The sequence below is a fragment of the Cydia fagiglandana genome, chromosome 2, assembly GCF_963556715.1.
Source record: "Cydia fagiglandana chromosome 2, ilCydFagi1.1, whole genome shotgun sequence".
Taxonomy (NCBI): Eukaryota; Metazoa; Arthropoda; class Insecta; order Lepidoptera; family Tortricidae; genus Cydia; species Cydia fagiglandana.
In genome coordinates this window covers 27181865-27204841 of record NC_085933.1, presented here as the reverse complement: position 1 = coordinate 27204841, position 22977 = coordinate 27181865, and the positions used below count along the sequence as shown (strand labels likewise).

The 22977-nt window shown below is 37.1% G+C and overlaps 2 protein-coding genes and 1 non-coding gene across 3 annotated transcripts in view; all 3 read left to right on the top strand.

The window, feature by feature from the left end:
* Nucleotides 1–5838, top strand: part of LOC134679553 (uncharacterized) — a 41901-nt gene extending 36063 nt beyond the window's left edge. The window contains exons 21-22 of the mRNA XM_063538509.1: nucleotides 1835–1930; nucleotides 2382–5838. Coding sequence (XP_063394579.1) covers nucleotides 1835–1930; nucleotides 2382–2504 — 219 coding nt within the window. The 3' untranslated portion in view covers nucleotides 2505–5838. The remainder of the gene's footprint in view (nucleotides 1–1834; nucleotides 1931–2381) is intronic.
* Nucleotides 5839–6326: 488 nt separating this feature from the next.
* On the top strand, nucleotides 6327–6445 carry LOC134679718 (5S ribosomal RNA). The gene has a single exon (XR_010100387.1). It is a non-coding gene; the product is annotated as a 5S ribosomal RNA (ribosomal RNA).
* Nucleotides 6446–8074: 1629 nt separating this feature from the next.
* LOC134679480 (uncharacterized) overlaps nucleotides 8075–22977 on the top strand; it is a 70110-nt gene continuing 55207 nt past the window's right edge. The window contains exon 1 of the mRNA XM_063538413.1: nucleotides 8075–8420. The gene's annotated coding sequence lies outside the window, so the exon portion shown is untranslated. The remainder of the gene's footprint in view (nucleotides 8421–22977) is intronic.

Sequence of the window (22977 nt, the reverse complement as noted above, 5' to 3'; positions counted from 1 at the left end):
TTTATGAGACCATTTTTTTAATAAAAAAACGATTTCTTCGGAGGTACGTAACAGGTACATTCATCTGATATTTAAATTATATCTCAAAATAACAGATATGATCGGATCCAGGCGTGGTCCGGCTGCAGATTTTACTCCCCAGCCGGACCCCTTTTAAACGCATATATCTGCCAAACTACAGAGGTACGTTCAATTTCCGACGAGGTACATGAAGTACATTAGAGGTACATTTCGCCATTAAAAACTGAGCGCAATCGGACGAGGTGGTCCGGCTGTGGAGGATCACACATTTACCCATACTTATTTGACGTATTTCTACCGTAACGATCACTATCCATATCGTGTAATCGAATTGACCTGTTCGTGACATTCGAATGTGGAGTTGTAGTATGTATATGATTATAAAAAATTGAATTATATCCCAGATAAGGCTAATGCAATGCATTATTAATTACATCAACAGCAGGAAAATTAAACATTAATAAAAAGACAACGAAATGTAACATGCGTGTGACGCGCTCCCAAGTCTCCCAACGTCACATAGGAATACAAACATTGTATTGATATTGTTGGTCAAACCAATTTGTCAGTCAGTAAGAACCAGGAAAACTTCTTCTTTTGGGTGCTAGTACTAGTGTAAGACAAAGATAGTATGATTCTCTCTGTCTATGATTGAAATGAAACAGTCCTTTGAAAAACTACATATGTGTATTTTTATTTGCAGCCGTTGTCGCACTACCACAAGAGCGTGTTCACGAGCCACACGGTGCTGTGTCTGCCGGAGGAGCTACCCGTCGAAGAGGAGTCTCTGCTCACACAGGTAACACATTAGCAGCCGTTGTCGCACTACCACAAGAGCGTGTTCACGAGCCACACGGTGCTGTGTCTGCCGGAGGAGTTATCCGTCGAAGAGGAGTCTCTGCTCACACAGGTAACACATTAGCAGCCGTTGTCGCACTACCACAAGAGCGTGTTCACGAGCCACACGGTGCTGTGTCTGCCGGAGGAGCTACCCGTCGAAGAGGACTCTCTGCTCACACAGGTAACACATTTGCATCCGTTGTCGCACTACCACAAGAGCGTGTTCACGAGCCACACGGTGCTGTGTCTGCCGGAGGAGCTACCCGTCGAAGAGGACTCTCTGCTCACACAGGTAACACATTTGCAGCCGTTGTCGCACTATCACAAGAGCGTGTTCACGAGCCACACCGTGCTGTGTCTGCCGGAGGAGTTACCCGTCGAAGAGGAGTCTCTGCTCACACAGGTAACACATTTGCAGCCGTTGTCGCACTACCACAAGAGCGTGTTCACGACCCACACCGTGCTGTGTCTGCCGGAGGAGCTACCCGTCGAAGAGGAGTCTCTGCTCACACAGGTAACACATTTGCAGCCGTTGTCGCACTACCACAAGAGCGTGTTCACGAGCCACACCGTGCTGTGTCTGCCGGAGGAGTTACCCGTCGAAGAGGAGTCTCTGCTCACACAGGTAACACATTTGCAGCCGTTGTCGCACTACCACAAGAGCGTGTTCACGACCCACACCGTGCTGTGTCTGCCGGAGGAGCTACCCGTCGAAGAGGAGTCTCTGCTCACACAGGTAACACATTTGCAGCCGTTGTCGCACTACCACAAGAGCGTGTTCACGAGCCACACCGTGCTGTGTCTGCCGGAGGAGTTACCCGTCGAAGAGGAGTCTCTGCTCACACAGGTAACACATTTGCAGCCGTTGTCGCACTACCACAAGAGCGTGTTCACGACCCACACCGTGCTGTGTCTGCCGGAGGAGCTACCCGTCGAAGAGGACTCTCTGCTCACACAGGTAACACATTTGCAGCCGTTGTCGCACTACCACAAGAGCGTGTTTACGAGCCACACCGTGTTGTGTCTGCCGGAGGAGCTACCCGTCGAAGAAGAGTCTCTGCTCACACAGGTAACACATTTATACGGTCACATCCAAACACTTGGCTAGGAGCATTCCATGAAATTGTCTACCGTTTGTCCCGTACAAACGCGAACTGTCTGATGATTTGCAAGTATAAGAGTTTACTTTTCTATGACAAATGATGATGATGAAATAATCGCCTGCTTAAAACGCCGAAAAAAAAAGTCGCAACACAGGAAATATAATGCGTTTGTACGGGTCAGCCTGTGGAATGTTCTGCTAACGTTTCACTCATCACGCGTTTTTTTTCAATAATTTCTCTATTCGAACGAGCGTTAGCTGTAAATAACTTGCTATAATATGTATAACGATTTATGTATCAAAGATTTTGGAAAATAATTGTCCAAATCTCTTATTATCTTTGCTTGCGTGACTCATGTAAACCTACTTAATCTGAAGAAAAATATGTCTTTAACCAAAACTAACATGTTTCTTTCAGCTGCTCACATATAATCCCGCCGAGCGTCTCGGCCGCGACGGCGTCGACGAGATCAAACAACACCCGTACTTCCGACACACAGACTGGACACTTGTACAGAACGACTGGCGGGTACCCGGCTGAACATGGTCACATGGTAGACTATGACCATGATACGGCAATCTTTTAAAGTAGGTAGGGTAATTCGCCAGTAACTAACTGGTAACAAAGTAAATGGCCGCCCTAAACTAAAAATGAATTCTATTCACCTATAAACAGATTTATTTTAGTATAAGGTTTCAATAACTGGCCACCTTATACTAGAATGAATTCTATTTATAGGTGAATAGAATTCAATTTTGGTTTGGAGTGTCCAGTTATTGTAGAATTACCTACTACCGCTTGTATCAGGCAAGGCAGCTGGTAAAGAATTGCGGTGAATTTCTAGTTGAAGGTTGAGGTTTAGGAATGAAAGTTATTATAATATACATGTTAAATTTTTATACAGTCGCCATCAGATGTATCGGAGCGGCCAAGGTGCTTACAATATCTGAACACGCCTCTATTGTCAAGGCGTTAGTGTTCAGATATCTTTGAGCACCTCGGCCGCTCCGTCCGATATATCTGATGGCGACTGTACAAGAAGTAGTTGTTATTTCAGTAGAAATTTACAAGCGCCCATACTCGCGCAATACATCGCAATATAAGCATTTAGAGATTTCCATCTGTATGAAATAAATTGTGACGTTCCACGGCAAAAGGTACCTTATGGCGGCTGGCGCTTACGTCGCATAGCGCCGCAATAATATTGGAGCGGCGTTAATAATAGCGTAAGCGCCAACCGCCATAAGGTACCTTTTCCCGTGGGACGTCACAATTATTTTGTGAATTCAGTTCCTTCAAAATTAAAGCGAGGCTAAAAATTAAATTTCGTCACAATTATGTGAAAATGAATCTCCTGAATTGTTGTTATTTTATATATTTATTTAGATTTTTCTTAATTTATATTTTTTTACAGATATTCATTTTTATGCGCTTTGCCACACATAGGGAATGCAATCCCGCATGAGGAACTCAATCCCGGTATTCCGCGGGATTGCCATTTTAAGTCCCGCGGGATCCCGGTATTTGCGGGATCCCGCAAATTAGTATACAATTTTACGAATTAGTACTAAATTTGAAGGTTGAAAACAAAAAGTAAACTAAAATTAGAAATAGTACATTTTGTATTAAAAGAATACGGTATAATGACAGTAATCAAGAATTTAAGAACGTGTGTAAAGGCTTAATTAACGCGATTTCGTAAGTCCTGTACCACTCATGGCACACACAATGTTTTTCATCACACCTGTGAGGAAAAAAGAGGGAAAACAATAAAAAATCTGCCTAATTTCGGACGTACCTACATAACAAAATTCCCTGGGTACAAATTTAAAATTTACGTACCGCGTCGCCTACGTAAAATAACACCTTTTACGAGCAAGTGTGATGAAATAAATAGACAAATTCGGGCAAAATGCTCTTCCGTGTCTTTCCACCATAGATGCATTTAGGCTCCGTGAAGAATTTTCGCCAGTAGGCACGTGCCCGAGCCTGTGTTCCTTGTAGTAACACGTAAGAACCATGTCGCTCTTCGATCCCGCAAATCCCGCGGGATCCCGCTTAATTTACGTGCGGGATTAATCCCGCAAATTGCATGCGGGATCCCGGTATTTCGGGATCCTGGTATCCCGGTATTGCATTCCCTAGCCACACACAATGAGTGTTGTCAAGGCTAGTATTTAGATATTTTTGAACTCTTGTCTGTTTACAATGTATTTAATGGGACTGTAAAGATGGTACAGTCAGCAGCTGATTACAGTTACTGACTATACAGAATGGAATAACTGTTTGGATCTTAAATCGTGAAATTGAGCAAATACCTATTAGTATATTGAGCCTTAAACTATGGTCCAAAAAATATAAATGATAAACCTAGTGTTTTCGAGTAGAGTTAAACTTAGGTCCTAAAAAGGGACCTTCATTTGGTCTAGTCTAATTAAAATTGTACAGACCCTATTTGGAAGTATTATTAATGATTCTGATATTCTTTGTAATGTTAAGGTCTGTTTATAGCCACATGCCTATAACATTTAATCTAAAATGACATGAATTTATTAGTGGTTAGACTGGTTAGGTTTAGTCTGCTCTCGAAACTAACCTTTGAAAATAAATCACCGCTAACAGCCTTACAGCTGAGTTATATACAACCTCTAACGGCCCAGAGACCTAAAAAAGGCGTTCTATGCCATTGTATTTTCAATCTTATCTCAGGCAAAATAGAATTGCATTCGTCTTGGTACATTTTAGAGTGTAAGTTTCTATTAACTTTCTCTGTCACATAGAGATTGAGATTAATATTATTCGGACTTGTAATTCCATTTTTTAGTCAAAGCATTACTAAATACGCGTATAGTGGAGAAAAATAACCGCGGTGACAACCTAGTTAGGTACCAAGTAATAACTATACCTATGGCGGTCCCATCTATTTCAGCTGGCTATTTTTTGCACTATTATACCTGACACAACTTTAGTATTCCTTCGTCTGTTGCTCATATTGTTATACTACTTATTCGTTTTGCACCAGATTTTCGGTGAATTACTGGAGAAAGATTTTTGAAAATGCAATTGACGCAATTGTAGTTTTGAGAGCATTCTAGTTTGTTATATTTAACATTCGAACGTGCTTAGAATATTATTAGAAAGTGTACTTAAGAACATAGCTCCTAGTCTCCAAAGATTGTCTGTCCACAACATATTGAACTGCACTCCAGAGCCCGAAGTCACGTTAAGGCTAATATGAACCATAAAGTGTTGGCATTAAGGTGTATTATCGCTTTTCAAACAAAGTGTTCTTTCGTCATTGTGGTTCTGAGTTACTTTCGATTATAATCAGGGGTGCGAAACTCCTGAGATCGGTCAAACTCGGCTCCGCTCGGCTCAGCATTGCTCCGAGCAATTATTAGGGTTGGCACCACTTGACTTCCTTCTGCGTGCACGACCACAGATAAGATAATCACTTGAATTTTGACAACCCTAAATAGCCGAAAGGGATAGTGTCATATATTAGAAAGGGATAGCATGATTCGACCCTGAACCGCTGTCAAACTTCGGTTTTGTAGGAAGCTTCCTTTCTGTACGGTAGTACTATTATTTATTCTGTGTTATAATTGTATTATTTGTATTCTGAAATGTGGACAGATTTAAACAAAATTGTATCGAAATTCCGATTGTAACTGAAGTATTATTAATATTATAATATAAATATATTTATTGAGTAGTGTTAGTACAAATTATAGCGTTTTTATATATTTAACGTATATATATTGTTAGGTGTAGTTGTATATTGGCTTGATCTCAATTTATTTGCGTGCTGGGATGTAGATGGCGCTTATATTAGTTTTACATTTGGATGAATTATACTATTATGAAATAAGAATTTGTTTTATTTGTTAGATATGAATTGTCCCTAACATTGTACATACATAGCGACACTTCACAGTTACATTTAAAGCTTAGAAATTGTGTATTCTCATCTTGGCTAGTTGACAGTTGTGACGACATGTTGTTGACACTAACTTAAGATACTTAGTTCATAAAATGACACTTGCATGCCAAAATTTTATGAGAGCCTATATATAAATCCTACCTTGCGCGAAATAACACTTATAAGGGTTGGTGGCGCTGTGGCGCTACAACTACTTACGATGTTTTTAGGCGTTCATGGCGTCATAGAGCCAAAAAGACTGTTCATCCTATAAATTTTTCTTCTCCTTACCGTCAAACGCCATCTAGTGAAATTCTTTTGTTTTAGGCGCTACGGATGAGGCGCAAATTTCCACTTTGGTCGACAGCGACATCTAGTTATTTTCTAAAAATACTATTTAGCTTTGAATGCTATTGTACGGTATATTTGCCTCACCTGTCGCCAACGTCCATACCACGTTGAATACACCGGTTCTCGTCCGATCACCGAAGTTAAGCAACGTCGGGCGAGGTCAGTACTTGGATGGGTGACCGCCTGGGAACACCTCGTGTCGTTGGCTTTTTGCTACTGAATATTTTTATTTTTTGCTTATATTATATGTAAATTCTGTAGGACTCTCTATCTGTATCTGTAGGTTATTAGTTTACTTTACACACTAGTCTGGTGCTAATAACTGCTGAATGAGGGTTTCACACACAGTCTTACATTTCTTCACGGATGTACATACTGCATGCAGGTTTCCTCAACTGTTTCCTTCGTCTAAAAACAAGTGTTACATTAAGATTACGTAAATAAAAATAATCCGTATGTGGTCCCGTTTCGTTTTATTATCTACCAACTTAATATTACCAACCATGGACACTCATAGTTTGTTTCTCGTGCCGTGAAACCTTCACAACGCTCAAGTTTCACTTTTCATACCACACTTTTGGAAACAATGGAAACTGTCACTGTTCGGGTATCAATATTAGCACGAGGATAACGTATTTACCTCGGAACCTACTTTGGCACGATGGATTGGAATTTGAAACAGATTAGTAGTAAAATTAAAACCTGTTTTATAGTGTCTAATTTAATAGTTATTATTATAGCCACGCGTTGAACCAATATTCATACTTCTAGCACCCTTTCCCCTCATTAGAATTCAACTTGCGACACCCAATTTTTACACTTTAGTAGTCAGGAAGTCACGTCTTACCCGACAAAGTTATGTATTCACCCACCCAGGGCGCCACTGGGGCGATTCCTGGAACAATTTGTATGGGAATGCGTTAGTTTCGCAGTTCGCCGACCGTACTGGTGAGTAGGCAGCGGTTTATGTTGACGGAAGCTATCGCCCGTAGACCGTCCGTAGCAAAACAATTCGAAGCCTGGAGTAGTAAGTACTTACAGACAGCAGTAGATTATTTTTCCGTAAAATTTAATGACTGTCCAGAACTTTAGAATAGAATAGATGATGACTTTGAGAGTTATGAGACTGTGACTACCTACGTACCTACCATAAGAAGATTTAATAACTGAGGTCTGGGAACAAGCGTGAAAATAACAATTACGTCATTCGAAAATATGTAGGTATCTCTCTCTATACCTACCTACCTGCCTGTAGCTGTTAAAATTCTGCAGTCGACCCAACCCTCGCATACCACGCGAGGCCAAAGCATTTCTTCTGAGGTGATCAACTTCTTCAAATAACTCCAAAGTAATTTCAATCTAAACCGTAAAGAAGTAAAGTGCATTTTTGAAAAATCATGTCCCCCCATTCACTTAAGTAACTATTACGCAAAAAACCACTCTATGACAAACGCAGTAAGGTAAGTTAAAAGTCAAGTAGAAGCCTCCTTAAATTTATTTCTCGTTATTCACGCCAATATCATATTTATGTATTTGTAAATTAATGTGAAAATAGCGCAGCAATCGTAAAGGTAAGTATAAGCCGGTTTTACGAGAATGTATAGCTTGAGAATACTTATTTACGTTAGTCGACGACCATTCAAACTCGTTTGCGTAGTACTTTAAAACAAATACTAATTTGCTGTTCACCAGCTAATCTAGCATCTTTATTGCGAGGAATTAAGGTTTAGGTTGGCTTGGTTTATATTTAGTAGTTGTAAAAGAAAATTTTGTTTTCTTACACCGATCTTCGGAGAATGCAACGCGCCGATTGGTTCTCAACAGTCGTTCCTTCGCCGACGAAAGGCGCGAACGCACAGCGCATGCGCGTAGAAAGACGCCATATTGTGGATGTTTTTGAAAAAAGAACGGTGTTTCTCGTGAACTATCGAAAACTTTGACGTTTTGACTTTTTAAATTAACTTTTTTTTTAAACTTCAGTGTGTGGTTTTGTGGTTGTTCTGCCAAGTGTATTGGAATTTACCACGTAGGTTCCGAAACGGGTTTCGATCCCATCGACTGGATATTTTGTAACTTGCATAATTTTCTGATTGTTTACCTGCATTAGAAGTATTAGAACTGGTCTAGTGAGTTATAATTTACATACCTATTTGTTCGTGCCTTATTGGATTCCAATTGGAAAGGTAAGAATCATGATTATTTAAAAAACTTCTGTAATAATACTTACCTACGATGTCAAAGTCAACTTTAAAAGTAAAGAAGGCTGTCCTGTCTAGAGGTCAACACAAAACTCAGTCTAAGAATCTTAGTAAAACGGGCTTCAACTCAATTAAAAAAAATAGCATCTCGTTTCATATGAAAAGCGGAAATAGAAAGAAACGTGATCTCCTAAGATCCTGATACGACCAATCGATAGGTAGGGTGACCATAATCTATATTGACTTCCCAAAACTGAGGACTGTCTCGATTTGGTAGATGTACATACTTACCTATTTTATAAAACTAACGGATTTAAATAAAACCCGTGATTCCTAGCGGTTATTATTTTCTTCGTGTTGTCCCGGCTTTTTGCAACGGCTATAGTTAGTTTTTTAGCATTAGAAAAAACTTGAAAAAAGGTAAGCGATCTTGACATGTCTTTTACGCTTTTTAAAAATCAATAACTATTACTTATGAAAGCAGAATAATATAAATGATCGTATTAGATTCATAATTATTACATATTTGCCGTAACTTATTTTTAAAATGTGTTTTTCAATTAAAAGACACATCAAGTTTATTTACCATATTTCTAATGCTAAAAAAAATGAACTATAGTGGGAGCCTGGGGTCCGCTTGGTAAATGGCAACTACTAGGTATTCCCAAGTTTTTACCTTCCAACCCAGAGGAACAACGAGGCCATATTAGAATTTATCCGGTGTCCTTAAGATGTTTTCCTTCACCTAAAGCGACTGGTACCCTGGTACTAAACCTACCTAAATAAGAAATGATGTATCGTAGGCACATAAGTTCCGAAATACTTACCTATTGGTAGATTGGCACGAACCGGGGGGTTTGAACCCGCAACATCCAGAATGAAAGCCGCAAGTTCTTAGCTTAGGGGTCGTCTAGAAATCATGGAGTGTTCGTTGGGCGGGGCGGGCGTAAGAAAAATATCACTAATGATCACGTTGGGGGAGGGGAGGGGTCAGAGAATATATCTAGTGTAATTTTTTTTTTCAATGCGGGAAGCCAAAAATATATTACTCAAAAATGTATTACGTTAAAATCACCAAATATCACCAAGGGGGGTCAAAAATAGGCCAAATATGATCACATGATCTCGGACGACCCGGCCCCTTACCGCTAGGCTACCAGCGCTCTGGTTTAGTTTTAACTCTGACAATGATAATAATTATTTAGAAATGTAATAATAGAAATACGGTAAAAATAATACTTCAATTATTTTTTTAATTAAGCCTATCCAACAGCGACTTGCAGGAACTGTCCCGGATCATCATTCAACGCGTCAGATAATAGGTATCAGTTGTTATTACAGAATTTACAGACAATGATTCATTCATGTTGAATGTGTGCGTTATTTGCATGTGAATATGCACACAATACACATTTCATTATTATAAAATACAATTGCCAATTAAAAATAGCTTACGAGTCTGTTTATCAATGGAACAAGTGTTCTTGAAGAACGGTGCCCATTGCAGGTAGATTAAGGCCAGCGTTGCGTCAACATACAAATGTCAAGTGTCATGTCATAATTAAACTCTTGAATGGAGTTTGTATGGATCTCGCAAGGTACTTAATTGGTAATTTGATAATTAATTAAAAAGGAATTGTAACCGTAGCAGGTTGCAGCTGACTTACATGGATTGGCTAATCAAACATAAGTTTAAATTTGATTCGATAATGAAAGAAACGTCGATCAAAAGGGGCTTTGTTGTTACTTTAATTGACTTTTCTTAACGTAACGTGAAGGCAGAAGTACCAGGGCTCTGTTATTTCTGCCTTCACCTACTATTTATATAAATATTTAGTAGGTAGTCTTAATTTTAATTTGATTAGGATTTTCCTTCATTCCTTATCCAAATCCCAATGTCCTTTAGGCAACCTAATGCAAATAATCTTACAATATTTTTAAGTGTTAGACAAAAACTTTCACACAGTACTTTTCCAAAAGCTACGTGACGAACGTAAAACTAACATGACTTTGTTATCACAATATTATGTTAACACTTACACAACGGTAGTAAAATAAAACCCTAACAAATAGGTAGTCACGCTGGCACGCAACGTTAAACAATATATTTTGCAAGGCTCGGCTTAGCTCAAACAACTTTCCCTTGCATAACTCCTTAAATAAATTCACGTACATATGCTAATCAGCGATTATCTCGGCTCATCTTCGCCGCTCCCAAATACTGCAGTTCATGGACAAAGTCTTCTTTTAATTTGCCGCAGTGTAATTGGTGGGCGTTGAAAACTAATAATATAATTCTACCATCGGTAGATGATGTTATAATAATTGTTGCTGCGTGAATTGCGTGATTAAACATATGCTAAAAATGTTTAAATTCGTTTGATTTGATTGTCGGATTAATTAAGTTGTTGTAATTACGTTTCCTTCATATATTTAACAAATTTATTACCGGTATTTTTTTTCGTTACGCAGCAAAGCCAAAATTATTTAGCATGCAATCAATTAATTAGTTAACTTTTATTGTTATAACTATCGATAGTGTAACTAGGTACCTAGATTAAGTAAATCCAGTAGTATGTTTCGTGTGCATCGTGTGTCTGTATGTTGATTGATAGACGGATTCTGAATTTTAGTGACAGTAGGGTAACCATATTGACGAAATACTACCTACCTACTCACACTTAACATTTTTTTTGCATTTTTTATAATTATTTTCAAGGCAAAAGGCACCTATTGAGTTGGTATAGAGAATGAGATCATTTTAAACAATGCATCTAAATAAATAAAAATACTGCTGTACTTTCTGCAAAGACAGAAAGAATTAAGAAGCTGTCACAAAACATTTTAATGCGTCGTTAACGGCCGATTGCTCACTAAATACCTCTGCAATGTTTACACGATTGTCTCCCACGGCTCCCAGCCTCACAATACCCATTCAAAGATACCAGGAATTTATAACTGACACGGTACAATTGCTCTGGTTGCGAGGTCAAAGGACTCCGCCTACGGTCCTAACCGAAAGTGTTTTGTTTTTGAAGCCCTTTTGTGAGTTCGTGGGAAAAAGTAAAATTGAACCCTGTCTATTGCTTGGCTGTGAAGGGCACCTTTAATATACTCCGAGTGTATTAATATAGTATACTATGTATGTCTTCCGGGTCATTCTTCGGCGTTTATATTCCGTGTAAGAAATTTTCGAGCAAATCAAATTTATTTTAGCATTATCATTCATTAAATGAAATGTAATGTCAATGCTTCAATTGGTTATGAATATGTAAGTACCTAATATAGCTTCATGGTGAGCTAATGTTTATGATTACTAATCTTAAACATAACAATAGTGACAGCAAACGCCGAATCATTAATTATAATATTTATAATTATCACTAGCATAAATATCTAGTCTTCGTACGAGTTAGTATTAATGCTTGTAGTTAAGTTTCATTCAGCCCTCTCGATGGTCGATCTCCCATTTCGCAGTGGATCTACGGCAATCGTCTACCGGTCCATCTACTCTGAAAACCAATAATCCCCAATCCATTATAAACACTACCTAACTTCATAAAAAACTTATCTATTCATCCCATCCACCTCCAAGTTTGCAAACACCATTGTAAATGCCCCGTGTACTTCCTAAAAATGGCGTAACTGTAATCACATACGTTTAGAGACTAGCCTATGAGTAATGGCCTCATAGTGAAACTCGGAACAATCGTAGGTTACACAATCCGATCTGATCATTGTGCCCTGTGAGTCTTGTTTAAATGGGTTGAGGCTTGTGAGCGGGATGAGAGAATGAGGTATGATGTGTGTGGTATTTGTACCTCTCGCGCCGATTGATATTTTTATACGGAGTAGCTGTCACGTAAACTATTTGTAGCAATTTTTTGGAAGTTTAGCACATTAATTTATTTAGAAATGTAACACTTCAGCCTTCTTGGCACCCTGCCCAAAGGCACAGAGCTGGAGAAAGTTTTTTATTTATAATTTTAGTTTATGTTGTAGTTAGTTATGTAGTTTTTAATTTTAGTTTATAATTTTTTGTTTATAAGTACATGTACTTTACCTATATTTTAATAAATTCCAACACATTAGTAATAAAATAAATATACCGTAAAACCATATTAATTCAAATGTGTTTTAAATTATGCCTAACCGAAATAGACTTGAAGGAACTGTCATGCCTACCGAGTAATAAAATAAAATGTACCTAGTAATATTCGTCTATTAAAATCTTAAACGTCGTCTAAAAAACCACATCCGATCTAAGAAACCTAATACAATCGCGCAAAATATGGCAACTATCCGAAGTTTAGTTTGAAATCAGCATATTTCGAAACCTAGCTAGAAACTAGACTTGGCAAAAACTTGGTCTTTCCGTTTCATTACTTAGTATGACCAAGCAGCCACCTGCCGCATTTGGTCGGGCACGCGGCGAAATGTAGCCCACTCACAGTTATGTTCAGTATGACCACGTATTTGGAGCCTAGTTTGTCGTTTTTACTTTATATCATTGAGAAGGTATCTGAAATATTATCGACAGAGTTATTTCGGCTTGGCATTAGCAAAAACAAGGTAAGATATTTTTATTTTGATAATAAATTGGACCATTACCATTGTACTCTATACTCATGTTTACAATTAGTTACATGTCTCAGTTTGTATAAGCTTACTATATGTTTATTAATCATACAGAATTTTTTATAATTTTAAGCAAAAAGAATTATTAAACAATAAAAAGCCTTAAAATAGAAAATATAACTAAAATTAATTATAATCGGGTCTTAGGATAGTAATTACAAAACATTTGTAAATTAAGTTACATTATGTCGCAATACAGGTAGGTAGGTACAATAGGTACTTATTTCACTGTTATATACACATCAGTTCTGTTATCTTTATAATAATGCAAGAATTTTCATATGCTCACGAATATCATGCTTAACAATAATACATTTTAAATGTATCATAAATATTACAATCTATACGTATCATTATCTAAAAAATGATGACACATCAAAACTAAACGTACACGCAAAAAATACGCACCGTATCTCAGGCTCGTTACAAAACGTGAGATCGCTGTACACATCATTTATCTATGGAAACATGCGGAAATTTAGACGTTCCCATACACACATACAGTAATGAATGAGAAACGTGCTCTCACGATTAAATTCTAATAAACTAAAAAGACGCAGTTTCGAAGGAGTTTCTATGATATAAAATTGTAAATAGTTCATTAAACTTGGAGGCGTCAAAATGTAACTAATGTTAGCAGTTCACTTCACAAACATCTTCCTCGCGTTATTCCGGCATTTTGCCACGGCTCTTGGGAGCCTGGGGCCCGCTTTGCAACTAATCCCAAAAATTGACGTAGGCACTAGTTTTTACGAAAGTGACTGCCATCTGACCTTCCAACCCAGAGGGTAAACTAGGCCTTAATATTAGGATTAGTCCGGTTTCCTCACGATGTTTTCCTTCACCGAAAAGCAACAGGTAAATATTCACTTCACAAACATACGAATACTAATAGGTAGGTAGGTAAATACTTATACTTATTTAGTTCGTGTTCCATAGCGGCTTTCATATTGATTGATACTGAGACTGGATACACGTAATACACTATACTGGATATACGTAAAGGTGTGCATATATCAAATTCCTACAATATATGTAGAAGGAGAAAGAAAGTATTCGCTTCGTAAATCGTGGAGCTTCATTTTCTTTGTCCGTATCGTATGGCACATGGCCTTAATAATTAAAGTTTCTCTCATTATTATTTCATGGGCAGGGCTGGATTATTAAATTATGAGCCTCACGATTTCTAACTATTGAATACAGTTACATTTCTAAATAGCTTTGCCCTGATGGAGCTTTTATAGGAGAAATATTACTCTGAAATACTTAAGTTAATGAAGTATGTATAGAAGTCTTCAATAATTTGCTAAGGGAACACTGCCCCTTACAAACAGAGTAGGTAATTATAGTAATAAAGATATGTGAAGAAATAAATATGTGAAATAAGTTCTTGTCTAGTCTGATATCGTTAAAAAATATAACTTATGTAACCAATAGTACGTACTTAAGATACCTTCTAAAAACAGCCCCTAGTTGACCCTAAGAACTCGCTGCGCTCAGTTGATTTCATAGTAAAAAGAGCGACTAAGAATGTATACATTAAATGTAGAAGATATTACAATTAATATTTATGTGTAGACATGAATATGTAAAAAGTAAATGACATGGCAGATGGTTTACCGACCTTGGTATGGTACATCCTTTGCAATTCTAATGACCTCGGCTGGATGCAGGAACTTGTTACACTCGTTATACAAATTGTAATAAAGTACAAACATACACGTTTATGAATAAACTATTTCTATATTTCTAGTGTTTCCGTGTAAGTCTTGCAAGTCTTACAATAAAGGCACAGAATAACTAATAGTAGTTACTGCGGCTAGGCTTATACATCTCTGCTATATTGTAGTAATTTTTAAGATTATTTTATATTAATAAATGTTGCTTTTGTCGCTATTAATATTGTACCCATTGACTGTTTTTCAAAATGTAACATGACGTACAAAATAATTATACTAAACATTAAAATTAAAACTAAACTCTAACAACACCTATTGACTTGTGAAAGAGACTACTTACAAAATAAATGTTTAAAATTCCATACATACGTAATTAATGTAATAAATACCTTTACCTTGTCATTGCCTTCAGGAGCCTCCAAAGGTATAAGCTCCGAATAATCAAAGTACCTAATTATAGTAAGTGGTGAACGATGTTGGTCACACTTACTGTATAATTGTATATAGTGTTAAAAATACTTTATATTTAAGCCTTTCTTGTAGTGACTGTTTGTTTACCTAAATCAGCCTAAATAAATTTAAAAAAAATCATTCACGTTGTCATAATTATCTATAATTTTCATGCAAATGTTACCCGTTGAAGCACTGCACTGTCTTAAGCCTAAGTACATGTTTTCGTAGCGTAACACTGTGGGAAACTAGAAATCTCTATAAAATCCGTCTAAAGCTTAAAAGTGAGTAAAAAGAAGCTTTAACAACGCGCTACCTCTAACTAATAAGCTAACTTTTTATGATGTATTTAGCAATTACCCAACGCCACACATAGCGACAAATACAACCATTAGGCGTTTACAACACCTCCGCTGCTTTTTAGAGATCCAAAGAAGTCTGTAGACTCAGTCCCAAAAAATAGATCTGAATGACTCTCTTTTGCCCACTTAATTTATTTTAAATAAGCTGCTTGGTACCTATTCTATCAAAATAAATTTGAATGTAAATGCTTTTCGATATGTTTTAGTGAATTTCAGTAGAGGTTCATACTACTTGGATTTACAATAAAGTGAGGCAAGTTTCAAATAATGACAATTTTTACATAAAGAACTAATAAAGTACTGCGTTATGATTATGACATAAAATATAATAATGAATATAGATATTTACCTACAAAAAACAGGTTTTTGGATAAAGTCGCTGAAATAACCTTCGAGACAATTGAATCAAATGAAGTGTAGTCTAAATAAAAATCATTTTTTTTAAACACATTTTTTATGTTTTTATTTTTAAACATAGTTTATTAGTACCTATAAAATTATTACGGAACCCACTTATCAAAGGTACATAACTTTTTCTGCTCGCGCATGACGCAACGGCTCGGTATGCGCGGAGACCGGTTTGCGGAATCTAACCGCGTGGTCACTCTAGCTATTTGTGGGCTTGTGGCCATACCATTTTCTTTTTTTACAATTTCTGGCGTTTGCAAACAGCCATATAAGGTTTAGTTTTAATTTAATTTGTTTTGTAAAAAAAATCTGTTTTTACATAAATTAAAGATTACTAAAGAAATAACAAAATAATTGTGCGTGCGTTTGAATTAGTTTTTTTCCTATTTTGTACTCTACTACTAATTTAGCTTAAACTTCTTAAAGAATGCATTAATGATGTGTGTGTGTGTGTTTTTAGGGTTCCGTAGCCAAATGGCAAAAAACGGAACCCTTATAGATTCGTCATGTCTGTCTGTCTGTCTGTCTGTCTGTCTGTCTGTCTGTCCGTCCGTATGTCACAGCCACTTTGTTCCGAAACTATAAGCACTATACTGTTGAAACTTGGTAAGTAGATGTATTCTGTGAACCGCATTAAGATTTTCATACAAAAATAGAAAAAAAACAATAATTTTTTAGGGTTCCCCATACATAGAACTGAAACTCAAAAATTTTTTTTTCATCAAACCCATACGTGTGGGGTATCTATGGATAGGTCTTCAAAAATGATATTGAGGTCTCTAATATCATTTTCTTCTAAACTGAATAGTTTGCGCGAGAGACACTTCCAAAGTTGTAAAATGTGTGTCCTCTGTAACTTCTAAAATAAGAGTATGATAAAACTAAAAAAAATATATGATGTACATTACCATGCAAACTTCCACCGAAAATTGGTCTGAACAAGATTTGGTAAGTAGTTTTTTTTTAATACGTCATAAACCGTAAACCGCAATTTTATTGTATTACTTGCTGTTACGGAACCCTTCATGGGCGAGTCCGACTCGCACTTGGCCGCTTTTTTAATAAATAAGACTGGCTTGCATTACTACCGACTCGCAATACCAAACAAAAAAGTTTTTATATACAAGTAACAAATTCCTTCAAATTGCCCAACAAACTTCAGTATAATCAAACACTGATTATATAGGTTCCTAGCAGCATTCCATACATTGCCATTGCCACATCGTATACATTGCGTCAATTCAGGCTCTAAATCACGGGTACAAAGTCTTAATTTGATTGATCTACTTTTTCTGACAGTGTGGAAACAGTGAACGGCTGAATTGTGTCAATAATGTATTTGACAAACTTATATGAGCAGGTGGTAGAATGTAAAACTAAGTTAGTCCTATAATATACTTACGCAAATCTTTTATGGTGGTGTGTTTGGTAACTGCAGAAATAAGTTTGTAGTTTTTTTGCTTATGTATAAATGAGGCTTTGATTAATAATTAAAGTAAATGATTGATTTCCATATTACAAAGGCAGATGTTATAAATATATTTCTTAACAACAAGTTTATGTTTGTAAAGTTATTTAATTATTTTGTAGAATGACGCTAATGATGTTGATCGAATTTTATTACGGGTAGATCTATGAAATCAAAGTAAATTCCTAGCTTGCGCAAACGTTTGAAACGCTGTTCCAAAGCTCAACTATACATGTGTATCAAATCAACATCAACACATTGTGCATAAAGTTTAAATACTCCACATAATAGTCATGTAAGGTAAACTAAACGTCCTCGATATAAAACTGGCGAATAAAATGACATCCTGCTGTTACGTCTATTTATTTATTTATCTATATCTTACTCACGTTCCATGCCAGGTTTATTCAACTTATGAAATACGAATTTGAAATGATATAACACTGGTAACAAGTACCGTAAAACCACGGACTAATTCAAAATAACGCAACCAACCGCTTAAACTAGATATTCGATTCGCAATAGCAATCAAAATGTATATTAAATCGAAAAAACTACATTTTAATTACTCTTTACGGCCATATGTAGGTAGAGTTACACCATTAAAAGTCTGCAGCAGATTTGATAGCCCACGCAGTGCAAGTGTCATTTATACGTCATAATTTCATAGAAGTTTGACGTTTAAAATAACACTTTCATTGCGTGGGATATCAAAATTGCTGCAGACTTTTAATGGTGTAACTCTATCTTAGATTTAAATGTTACACCAATATATTTACAAGATTTATATCAATTACGTTAACTGTAGAATCCATAAAAATAGCAATAAGATATTGAAATTGCATTAAAATCAGTTTCAACTACACTTCTAAGATGTCCAATTGGCATGATACCGTATATGTGCACATTAAAATACTGGATTGAGGACACACGATCTATTAGAGGCAACCTTCTACTCCTATGTTTGTATTGACATATAAATATATAATTCGAATAAGTTAAGTATGCAGGTTAACTGATTACCATTAAAAAATCGCGATGGAGGCAGTTAAATACTAGTTCTGCGGTTAAATCAGCAATTTTTGCATTTCTTAGAATAATTATGGCTCTTAAAATCAAATTACATATTAGTTAGCTAGGAAAATAAATCTGTATATATGGATTCAGAAACCTGGAATGTCCTGCCTAAGTTCCAAAAATACCTACGATACTAAATAACTATTATTAACTCTGAACCAAGGAAAGTCCTGGATTTGAGAATAAAAGTACATGGTTACCCTATTGGCCATATTTTTATATGAAAGTAAGAATTATAAAGTTGAATTTGTGTTTACAACTTACGAGTATACAAATCTTATTCTGTCCGCGATTTCGGCTGCGTGGGGTGATAATGATCGATAACAATCTGAATGGGTTCAGCAGTGTAAGCGGGACGAGGTGACAGACAGACAGATAGAGTTACATTAGCATTTATAATATTATAGTAGGGATAAGTTCCATCCATTTTCACAGAAGTATAAATTATATCATAGTAGTTAATTTTGACAAGACAACATCCTCAATCCACAAGGGCTTCTAAGATCACACTGCTTCAAAACCTCCTTTCAAAACTAAACTTTATATGTATTCTTTTAAGCTCTTTTTCCGCGATAGTTAAGTGATGCTCCACAAGGCCGATTGCGACACTAGGGCCAGGTGTAATCGTTTATTAGATACGTGTAATTACGCATGGCCTTATGCCCTCCGCACGATCTGTATGTACTTATGTAAGGCATCTTCTCTTCAGTAGGGTTAGATTGGCACAGACCTACTGCGATTGCGAATATCGATAGTTTGATCTTGGCAGATGGCCTCCGGTGTTATTTTAATTTACAAGCTCCTACGAGCCCCTATTATGGTACTTGAGACTTGTGATGGCTCGCATGGCCTAAGAAAAAGACAGGTTGCAAACGGTTAAAGGGCAGGGCGTTGGATTTTTTTTTTAATTTTGGTGTCAAATGCGGGGATCGCACAATGTTTTCTCATACAACCACGTCGTGCTATGAAAAATTGTTGAATCTTATAGCCAGTGTTGGTATTTATATTTGAAGATATTTTTATTTATTATAAATAAAAACATTTTTCGGAGCCCCTGACGATGACACGTACTGCACACTTTCCTACTAAACTTTTTAGGCTGAACCCTTTATATAGTTTCCGGAGAATCTCAAAAATCTTTCGCCCGAAAAAGCTAATACCGATATACCATCGCCTACACTGTTAATTGTACATTGGTGGACCTTATGCCTTTTGTAATAAGGTCCATCGATGTACAGTTAGGAGCGTTGCTATTTGTACGACTACAAATTGCGTCCTTTTCAGTAGGCTATTCGCGACCTGTGGTGCCAAACGACCAGCATATTTATTTATCCATTCACATGTAAGCATTAGCTCGTGTCGTAAGTTTTAAACGTTACGTTTAACATCTTTAACACCGTTGCTTACGAGTTGTAGCTTTGTAACTGTTACCACACAGCACGGGCCACACACCATGACATCTCGCAACCACATTACCCTGAATGACTCTAAATATCTCTAAACTGACACCTTTGTGGTTTCAGTAGTTTTGAGTAAACTGCAGCGTAACTAGAGTCTGTGCGGAAAGAGAAGAGTCGTAGAATGTATTGGATCCCATTCATTTCACAACTCTTCTCTTTCCGCACAGATTCTAACTAGGTTTGATTGTCAAAATAGCACTCGCTACAGAATAGGAATCTCTTTCTATCCACCTAATTTTTATCAAAACTAGCAGGCGTATTATGGACGGCTTTATCCACATGTTAAAATAACTGTTACATTTTAACTCTGCGGGATAGAAAGTGACGGACACCGTTTTATCACGCTGTCACGTAGACAAGAATGACCATCATATATGTACCGACTGAAAAAATATCAATAAAAATTGGTCCTAATTCGTTTCGGTTTCTCAGAATTAGGTGGCTTAACATATCTGTGTTATGTGCGTCATTTAATGTGTTTGATCGATGAGTTTTCCGACCACTATACCTACTAAATAATTATAATAAATATAAGTAACTAACAATTTTTTTATCTACAGTTGCAAATTAGTATTATTTATGAGAACAGAACTGACCCCCATATTAGGGTCAGAATAAAATGAATACCATTGCCCTTCTCCGCAGTCCCTTGCGTATCGTATGTGGTCACGGTCACGTGCCAAAATCATTTAATAGCCTAAGTAATCATTTATGTTGTTTGAGTTTGAACCTTATTAGAACTCGTATAAAATCGATATTTCTATAGAAAACTTTCTTGGATTATAACCTTCTCAAGTTAAGTGCAAATGCTTGCTCACATTACACATAAGACGCTTTTTACACCTAAAAATTATGGCAAAGGATTTTGGACTGTGTGGTGAAGGAATAAGGTGGGATTTAGACGGAGGTTGACTGTGTTATAATATGTATAATATTATGCAAGTTGCTGAGGCAAGGATGATTCGTTGATTAAAGATGTGCGGAAAATACCTGCATAACTAACTTTAACTAAGTTACGATTAAGTATGTATAAGTAATATGGTGTGATTTACATTTTCCCATAAAGCTCCCTAAAATTATCAGAGAACTAGAGTTCTAATCACAACTAAGTAAGAAATTCGAACATTAATTGAGAAATATTTATCAACTAAAAAATAAATGTGTCCCTAAATATCGACATTAGGGATAAATCGACATACATGATGGTCACCCTCTTTGGACCCCCATACGTGTCGATATCAAAATCATAGTTGTAAACGATTCCAGCAAGGCAAATAAAGAAGTTTATTAGGTGAATAAGTAACTCACTCTGCGTCTAAATGTGCCGTATAAGTAGGGCGATCAAAAACTTGGGACATTTGCTGATAACTTACTTAATTTTAATTTAATAATTTCTTTTTGTGCCAACCTGTATGGAGTTACCATAATACTGCGGCCACTTAACACTCCAATATTCCTGTCTATGGTAACATTAAACTTACAGCTCCAAAGAAAATGAGAAAAACCCCTTATTTTGCACTTTTTTTTACACTTCAAAATTCCTTTATTAATATACCTGCATGGTAACATTGATAACACGGCATCAACAAAATCAAAAAATCTCCCCACGCCGCCGTATACGCCCATTATACTTAATGAATTTTAATGTGCGAAGGTAGATATCAATCGTGTAGTATAAGCTGTGGATGATCGCTTCGACCTTGGTGATGTCATCAGGCTTGTGGTTCTTATGGCTCCTCTACACGATGTGCCAGCGCCAACCACTCCAAGGGACGCAGCCATGCGGTAGAATGAGATAGCAATATCACTTGCTCCCTCTAACGCATAAATGCGTCCCTTGGATTGGCGCCGTTGGCCCATCGTGTAGAGGAGCCATTACATGTCAGCGAAACCTGTATAAGTTTGACTTGCTCCTGGGCCATTTTATTTAAAGTTACATATAGTATCATATTTATTTATTTAATCTTCATTGCAGAAAAGAAAAACCTTATAGTACAAAGGGCGGACTTAATGCCATAAGGCATTCTCTACCAGTCAACCTTAAAGCTAAGCAGAGAGATTGTGAGCGGTGCTACAATATATTCAGTTTCTATTTGCGAGTGCCTATAATTGGCTCTGTAATGCTATCTAAAATGTCTATTGTATCATTCATAGCTATTGGAAATCCTTGTATAAATAAATAAAATAAAAAATATGCACGCCACTTTTTTCCCAAATTTCGACCCCCTAGAAAAGGTTTCCGAAATTTTTCAATGTAGAAATTTAGCCGCTGCAGCGCTGAACCGATTTATATGTAATTTGGTATGGGGATATAGTTTGAGGCTCGGGGCCTTCCCCTATCAATAAAGACTATACTATGTCCTTACATAGTATACTTTTTATCAACCATCATCATTATCATCGCCACGAAGACGTTGCGGACAGAAAACAGTTCTGGCTCCTCTACACGATGGGCCAACGCCAGCCAGTCCAAGGGACGCAGCCATGCGGTAGAATGAGATAGGAATATCACTTGCTCCCTCTAACGCATAAATGGGTCCATTGGAGTGGCCGGCGTTGGCCCATCGTGTGTAATAGAGGTGCCATTACACGTAGGTACGTGTACGTAATGAATTAGAAGCTCAAATTATATTAGACGGATCGTACAGGAGACGAGTTTTGTGAACAGTAACAAAAACGCGTAGGTTTGGCTCAGCAAGTTTTTTTGCAGCTTTTTGTAGGGATACAAGAAGCATGATTAATTTAATGGCATCATCATCATCTCAGCCATAAGACGTCCACTGCTGAACATAGGCCTCCCCTTGCCGGATGGGGGGTGAATGCCATAATCGCCACGCTTGGCAGGCGGGTTGGCGATCGCAGTGGAGTACACCGAATTTGACGGACGCTGCTGCCCGTCCACCGGTGGTTTTGGACGTAGTTTAAGGACATACCCGGGTCCATATTTAATGGCATACCTTGTTATATTCATATTCATACGTAGGATACAGTAATAAACAC